Source organism: Lycium barbarum, chromosome 4 (genome assembly GCF_019175385.1).
Source record: "Lycium barbarum isolate Lr01 chromosome 4, ASM1917538v2, whole genome shotgun sequence".
Classification (NCBI taxonomy): Eukaryota; Viridiplantae; Streptophyta; class Magnoliopsida; order Solanales; family Solanaceae; genus Lycium; species Lycium barbarum.
The window spans coordinates 34,881,053-34,889,256 of NC_083340.1; the positions used below are offsets into that span (position 1 = coordinate 34,881,053).

General features: G+C 35.3%; 1 protein-coding gene across 1 annotated transcript; it reads right to left on the reverse strand.

The window, feature by feature from the left end:
* Positions 1-468: 468 nt before the first annotated feature.
* On the reverse strand, positions 469-7,650 carry LOC132635854 (protein NAR1-like). Its single transcript, XM_060352435.1, has 11 exons — positions 7,311-7,650; positions 6,766-6,851; positions 4,581-4,734; positions 4,257-4,443; positions 4,043-4,169; positions 3,404-3,560; positions 3,170-3,219; positions 2,914-3,085; positions 1,883-2,009; positions 1,689-1,780; positions 469-1,189 (listed from the first exon to the last, which is right to left on the reverse strand). Exons 1-11 carry the CDS (start codon positions 7,419-7,421, stop codon positions 1,037-1,039), a joined length of 1,416 nt encoding a protein of 471 aa, XP_060208418.1. The 5' UTR covers positions 7,422-7,650; the 3' UTR covers positions 469-1,036.
* Positions 7,651-8,204: the final 554 nt, after the last annotated feature.

An 8,204-nucleotide genomic window follows, 5' to 3' on the forward strand; every position in this document is an offset into this window, starting at 1 on the left:
CCCGTTAAAAAACCTTCACATGACCCGAAAAATAAAATAACCGATTCAGCTCACTGTTTTATCCTTGGAAAACAAATCTAGCAAGGAAGCACTGAGGTCAAAGTTTTGGAATCCAAAGCGTCTATGTTGGATTTTGAAGTGTTAGAAAAATGGAAGTAGATCCTAGATCTTCTCACAAAATACACTTTTCAGTAGTTCAGTCAAAACAATTCTTTCCTGAACATATACTCATTATTATACCTACCAACGATCACCACTTTACCCTTCAGTTTCTTCAGATATGATAATCCCAGAAAATGTACAGTGATTGAAGAAACCTAAGGTTCTTTCAAGTTTCAACTTTCAAGTGCAATTTTGTGTGAGATTTATCTCAATCCCTAAGCTCTATATTTACTCTTTTGTACGTTAAGAAGATATTGGTCGGTACTAATATTTGATATGAGAGCTTCAGCTCGTCTGCAAACATCAAAATGAAAAGTTTATTGTCTAGCTTAATATTACCAAAAGGCTATATACCTTCTCAAAGAAAAATATTACAAAAGGCCAACAAGACTCTTTAACATGTATGTGCTTGTTGCGCCATAATGGAAAGCAGAACTAAGAAAGGCAGCCTATGAAAACAAATACGATTACACTAAGACTGGTGATATTATTTACCATCGGCATAAAAAAAGTTGCCGCCTTTTCTAACGGTACAAATAAATACGATTGAGGGTTGTGGGATATGACACGTACAATACAACTACTCCCAATCCAGATGGGGAATAATGTTAGCATTGCGACCTAAACTATTGTGTAATGTGCAACACAAGTACAAACACAATATATTTGCAGTATGGGTGAAAGTGTGAAACACGTCCCCTGCCAAAATTGGACTCTCAAAATTGTGGTGCATGGCCTCATGACCATATATCGCGAGCACTTTGGATCAATGCAGTGTAATATCAAAACCCTCTTTGGATGGTCTTGCAGAAAAACACCAGAAGGGAACACTAGGAACCTAGCCAACCAGTTAAAAGCTGATATTTTGCATTTTTCACCAGTTCTGCAACTGTGAAGTGATACTTTTCACTACAGGATGATATTCAGTATGCAAGTACTTCTTTGCTTTCTCTGAACCAGGTTGCTCAAGCCACTCAGAATATAGGCCTTTTATGATAGGATTGTTGAAAGGATCAGCAACGACAACCTGAATCATTAACAAAGAGCACGCAGAGGCAATTCAGTTTCATAAGATCAGAAAGTTTAAGCATAAGGAAAACAAATAGTTCTCACGCCAATCATGCTTTGCAACTTCTAAAGAGTTCACCATTTTCTTTCATTTGAATCTGCTTCAGAGATGAATGTTCATAAACTTCATCTCGTAAAGAAGGGGAAAATATATAAGCCAAAACAAGCAGGTCTGTATAACAGGAAGAAAAAAGGCACAGTCGGGGAAACACTCAAATAAATCAGCACAAAAGAGAACTTCCATTTCATGTTTGACTACTAGGGAGTAGTCAGAGATGAATCTCCCAAGCTCTGCAATTCAAGTTACACATAGTATAGTTCCTTGACTTGGCACAAATACAAGCAAAGCCTTCAAGCTGGAGAGGATATTTCTAGAGTCTAAGATGGTTGTAATATGACACTGCGCCAATCATCAACTAGCTATACAAGCCAAAGAATCCAATTATGACATGACTTACATTTTCTACATAAGCCGTCTCCAACAGCTGAATCAACTCTTTACCAGACTGCCCAGGTTGTGGCTTTATTTGTCCGCCACCATTTAAGCATCCTATAATCAAGAGGGAGGCAATTAAAGCCAAACAAACCGTTAAAATTGATGCAAGAAGGTTCAGAGTTATTATTCACAAAATAGAAAGATCTCGAATATGACCTGAAGGGCATGCCATGATCTCCAAGAAATGGTAGTCACACTTCCCCATTTTCAATTTCCTAACAACATTCTGCAGGTTGCGGAAACCGTAACATAATGCAAATTTCAGGACAGATTTATCATTCACCTGGGTCATAGACATCTTGTCAGTGGCTGTCAATGGAGAACTACTCTTGTGGCAATTGCTAAAAACTTTCAACTACATACATATAGTTAAAGCCCTAATAATCTTAGTTCTGTCTTGGGAAGCTGGGAGTAAGACTAGATAACAATCAATTAGCAAGGAATTGGGTTTAATAAGGGATTATATAACTCAATTGATAGAATCAAGCTAGGAATAGCTAGATTCTTACTTGGGTGTTCATTCATTAGAACTTAAAAGCATTCTATTAGGTTTGGGAGGGACTTAACTGGGGTACGCCCATTACTTTTAGGAGAAATTATTGGGTAAATTATAACTAAACCATAATCAACAAACCAAGCGATTAAACAAGATAAGAGATTCCCATTAGCTAAAGCAAATAAACTAGGGGCTACAACCGGAGTGCCTTTTATCACTTTGATTTAAACTCTTGTTAGTTATTTGGATGATTTCAATTCCATTGCTATTTTTAGTTAAATTCAAAACCAAACAAATATTGCAGTTGGACTTCAACTGAAGATCATTTCTCACTAACAAGTAATCAGCCAGACACTTCATATTTGATCCTTGTCGGATTCGACTAAGACTCACATCCAATTATATTTGCAATCGACTGCTTAGCCTTTGACGACTTGAGTTGAGCTATAACACCCGCCACCAAGAACAATAAAGCTTGACACGAGCCATCCAATTAGCGGCTCCACAAAAATGACAAAAACCAAATCATATCCTTTTTAACAGATAGAAACTCTTAAACAATGGATGCAATTGTCTACTCAAAAGAAGATATCATGCCAGCCTACAGGCACTTAATTCAATAAAGATTATAGTGGCATGTTCAAACATTCTATAAAATCATGCTAGCACGACAAAACTGAAGCGAACTTACTTTTAGGCTCACTTCTTGGAAATCAGAGTTCCTTATGGTCTTGAATGCTATAGGGCCTTTAACTTCCTGATCTAAAAGCACTTTACCAACATGACGGTAAATGGTCTCTGCATATCCTCCAGAGCTTCCGTGAACCCCATAAAGATGGCCTTCCTCATTGATATTTGCAAACCTATAGAGAACATATATGCACTCAATTGTAAAGATTTGAATCAAGAAATGGAAGTATCACGGTAAGGTGTATAAAAGTGCTTACAGTTTATCTAGGGGTGACTCTTCCATGGATTTAAAATCAACTGCTTTTAACTACATCAAAGAGGAGAGAGTTTGACTATGAGTGAACAACAATGCACCATTTTTAAAGAACAAATCCTTAAAAGGGTGAAACAAAAGATCGAAAAGGAGAACAATTGCAAGTATCCAAATGCAAGCTCTCTCACATTATTGCTCTGTGCATAAGGGATACTGAGAAGCAGAAAACTTTCTTTACCTGTATCAAATCCAAAACCTCTCCTGTTGTTAGAACTGAATCAACCTCCGTAATTTTTTCACTATCTGTGTCTACTTGAAACACAAAGTCCTCACGAGCAGCCTCGAGCTTCTTGTCATAACATGGCATTACAGTCACATGGTATACATCCTCTGGTCTGTTCACAGAACAAAAGAAAGATCTATCAGTCAACCAGTGACTCTGATCAGATCCAAAAACTAACAGCTCGATTTTAGGAACAATATAAAACCTTTTAACTTTTTACCAACATACATCGAAATCATACATGCTGAAATATCAATCTGCCAGCAATTGATTTGCTTCGTAAATGAATAAAGGAAAGGTTTTTCTGAAAATTGTACGTAGGATGCATAAAATGGATGGGAAGAACAGCAGGCAGTAAAGGTGATTGCTTAGCACATATTTGCAATACAGCAACATTTTTTTTGAAATGGTAAGTTTGTATTTATAACAGCACTAAGAATGTGCAGGAAATTTTGCAATACAGCAACTTATGACTGATTCTTCTAAAAGGTAGACACGTAGAGTCCAAGCATTACAACCAACAACACCAGAAATGAAAGATTACAGTTTACAGCTGATGCGTAGTGCTTAAAAGACGAGATGACAACAAACTACCTTACACTTAGCTTTTGGCATATATAATTCTTGACAACTGTTCCAATAGTTTGTTGGGGGCTCTTGACTGAAGAAATGTATGGAAGAATGTAAGAACCAAGGGTCTTTTCAGCATAGCATATCCAACCTGTAATTTCAACGCCAGTAGAGTTAGAACATATCGTAGAACATCAAGTAAGATATTATTAAGATAAACAAGTAATGAAGCCATTACCTGGACATGCGGAAGAAATCATAGGCAAAGGTGGCTTCGACTCCCCACTACTTGTACCTTGGGATTGTTTATATCTCACCATAAACTCGTTACAAGATTCTATTAGGGTCAAGTCTCTACTGCAGCTGGTATCAAATATAGCTTTCACACCCAGAGACTTAAATAGTGTTGTGAGCTTCCTGAAGACCTGACATAAGAAGTACAGGCTCATATTATTTTCAAACAAATGCAAAAAGATGGAAGAATCACAGCGGTCATATCAGGTGAGAAGATATGCTGCAAAAAGTGAAACTACAAAATGAAAATACCAACATCAAAACCAACCTGAAGTGAAGAAAGTCCATAATGAACAGCGAGAGAGGCCCTGGACTGGGGAGAGATAGAGACAATAACTGTCCTTCCCTTTTCCAAATTGGAAAGGAACTCATCTAAACTCTGCTTCTCAAGCATGACTGTTTCTGCTGACGTAATGCACCCACTGCAATTAGGATCAAGCTTAGTTGCTCACCAATGTTAAATCTTATATAGAGAGATAGGTATTTTTGCTTTTAATAGACCAAGCAAGAAAATTCAAATACAAAGTAACGATTAAATAAAAGTAATGATTATCAAGTAATAATTTTCTGAGTTACTTTATTTTATTTTATTTTTAAATATAACGAAACATTTTTCTGAGTAACTTATAGACTGGACTAACAGCAACAAGGAGCAGCGTCTGAGCCTTAATTTAGAAATGTAGCCCAAAATTCCTTATTACCAAAATAATGGAAAGGCTGGAGTTATTTGAATCATCATAGTTGATTTATAGTTAGGTACTTGGGGCCATTGTTGTTAAAGGATCACTCAAAGCGTGCTTAAGCCTCTGAAGCTTGGTGAAGGACAAGTTGTACACTTCGTCTCACTTAGCCGGCTCTTAGTGTAGGCATCAAAGTGCTAAGACATGTGCGCTTTCGCTGATGGACTGTTTTTAAAAAGCACAATACTAGCAATAAATATAGTTGACAAAATGATACCTTGATTGTTAAGAAACCGTGGTTGAACTTTGGCGATTAAGAATAAGAAATTAGAAATTTAGTATAAGAAAACTGGACATTAAAAACAAAACTACATCTTTTATTCTAAATCAGAAATTTAAAATAGACTTTTGAGCTTGATTGACATGATTTTTTTTATTTTTTTTTAATAGGATTGATTGACATGATTTTAACTGCATATATATAGCTTAATTATTGCTTACATTCTTTTGTCCAAATAATTATTCTTTGTGTTTATAGTTAAATTTTCTTGCTTTACATTTCCAATTTTTATATTTTTCTCATTAGCTCTTTTATTCGCTAAAGCCCCCAACTTAGTTGCGTTTTGTGCATAAAACTCCAATAGACTTTGGTGCTTTTGCAACTTTGCTTTTTGACTATTCTGGTTAGGGCTAATTTGCTTGAATGTAATACTGGAAATTATACCTGACTGGTTGCTAAATTTAAAACCTGCATAATCTCAGCATTAGTTATTTACAATTGACATATTATTTTAACATAGCTCAATGTGGCTCACGTATTAGGAACACACTGTATTAGAGATTACATGACTTGAGAAAAATGACCTTTAACTATTACATTGTTTTGTTAATCATCTCCTACTTATCTCATTTGTTTCTAATGTTATTAAAATTACAAGTTCTATAGTAACATTTTCATGTTTAAAAGCGTAATGCCATACATTTTTTTCTTAATAAGCGACAATTTTTTTGATTGTTTAGCATGCTACATTTTAATATCCCTCATAAAATGTTCTGTATCTGATATAAATAAAAAAACGTTAATTATTACTCTATAAAGGACTCCTAGTTGTTTTTACTGACGTGTGATGATTAACAAATATCGAGATTGGAGAACATGATATACACTGCCTATCTAGATTTAATACAAAGAACCAAACATCAGTTAAATAAATACAATAGTCCGGTGATTATTATTCACCATACTACCGTCGTTGCATTAAAATCACTGTATATCTTGTCCAACGATCTGTTACTCCTACCCAGATTCTGCACGACACTATAAATCGGGTGCATACCTCTACATCCTCACTATCTCACCTCTCTCTATCTCTCTCTACTCAGCTCAACATCCATCTCAGGCATAAAAATTCCAAGAATCTAAGACTCTCTACCCAAGGTAGGGGTGGGTAAGGTCTGCGTACACTCTACCCTCCCCAGACTCCACTTTGTGGGATTTCACTGGGTATGTTGCTGTTGTTGTTGTAATCTAAGAGTCTCATAAGCTGCTCCACTGTTTTTAATTTCTTCAAGTTATCCATTGTGGACGGAATATAATAGCTAACTATGACATAACTTGTTTTTGTTTGCTCGGCCTTTCCATAAACAAAGGTTATCCCGAGATTAGTGAGTCAACATTTTCTTTGCTTCAATCATATTCCTATTTAACGACCAGCCAATTCAGGGCATGGTTGCTTAGAACAGTATATCTGAGCAAGAGAAAAGAGGTAATACCTGCATGCCAAGCAATCTTTGAGGGAAATTTTGACAGGTTCTTCTTTTTGTACTGGTTTGCTCAAAGCTCCAGCTTTTCCCACATTCTGTTGATCCACCAAAGAAAAACATTAACCACATCAGTTATAGCAACAGTATAATACTAAGTAGGAGCATCTATTCTTCAATATCATCAAAACCAATTGCAGCCCTAAGAAATACAAGTCAAATTTTCAATTCCACCCTTAGGCAAAATACATGTTTTTTTAACCATAAAGGTTTGACTTTTCCCCAAATCCTACAAGTCTAAATTCAAATAAACATGAACAAAATCCAAGGCCTTTTTTTCTCAATTATTTGATAATTATTAATATCAATTTTAGTATTTGGATTACTGTTGGTATGGATCCTTTTAGTGTAAGAGAAAAATGGATAATTTTCCAATCAAAATACTTTCTATCTGAGATTTTGCGACAGTGAAAAGCTCAGAAATCAAAGAATTACATTTACATAGGCAAGGGTACTTCCACTAGAAAATCTGTGTATGAAAAAAAGAAGATATGTACCTTAAGGGATTTAGAAGAATTAGCATTGAGGGAAACGACACAGCCTTGGGAGGGAGCTATGTAATCATTCAAATCCCCAATTCTCAGTGTGGCAGAGAATTTCTGCGACATCTCCTTAAGGGCTAGCAAAGATTTCTGTATAATAAATTTGTTAAGAGTTTCTCTGATATTTATTAACTTAAATAAATATCAAAGCAGGCTTAATGAGAGAGGGAGTTGGTGCGCAGGTTTGATATGTTGCTCAAAGCGCAAACAGGCGGCGGGCGGTTGCCGTTAATCTGACCGTGTGTCGTCTGTTCTCTAAGAAAAAACAAAAAAGAAAATTGTTCAAAATTTTTAATAAAATAAATTTCATATAAATGATAGTACATATTTAATTGGGCAATCTGCGCGAATGCCCCTCTTTTGGGCTGTCTTTTGATTTTGCCCCTCAAAATCGTGGTCTTTAATTATTGCCCTTCCGAGCAAAAGTAACATAGTAAAAAAAATATTATTATCTTTAACTGTTACATATAAAAACAAGTATCGTTATTCTCAAATCCTTCCCTTCTTTCATATCGTTAATCCAGCCCAATTTCATTTCCAATTTTTCACATTATTCAAATCGTTGTTTCAAGCCAGATTTCTCAATTGATTTTGCTGCTACAACATCAGTAAAAGGTACAAATCTTAATTCAACTCAATTTAACGATTTTATTGAGTTTAGATTGTTAATATTTGAAAAAAAATCATCTTCTACGACCTGATTATTAAGAAACAGATAACATACAACTCAGATTGAACATTGCGCATGATAAAATTAATCAACAAAATAGAATTGATTGGATTTATTGCTTTGTTCTGATTTTAATTACTTTATACTTTAATTAAATTAGTATACAATGTTGATTTACT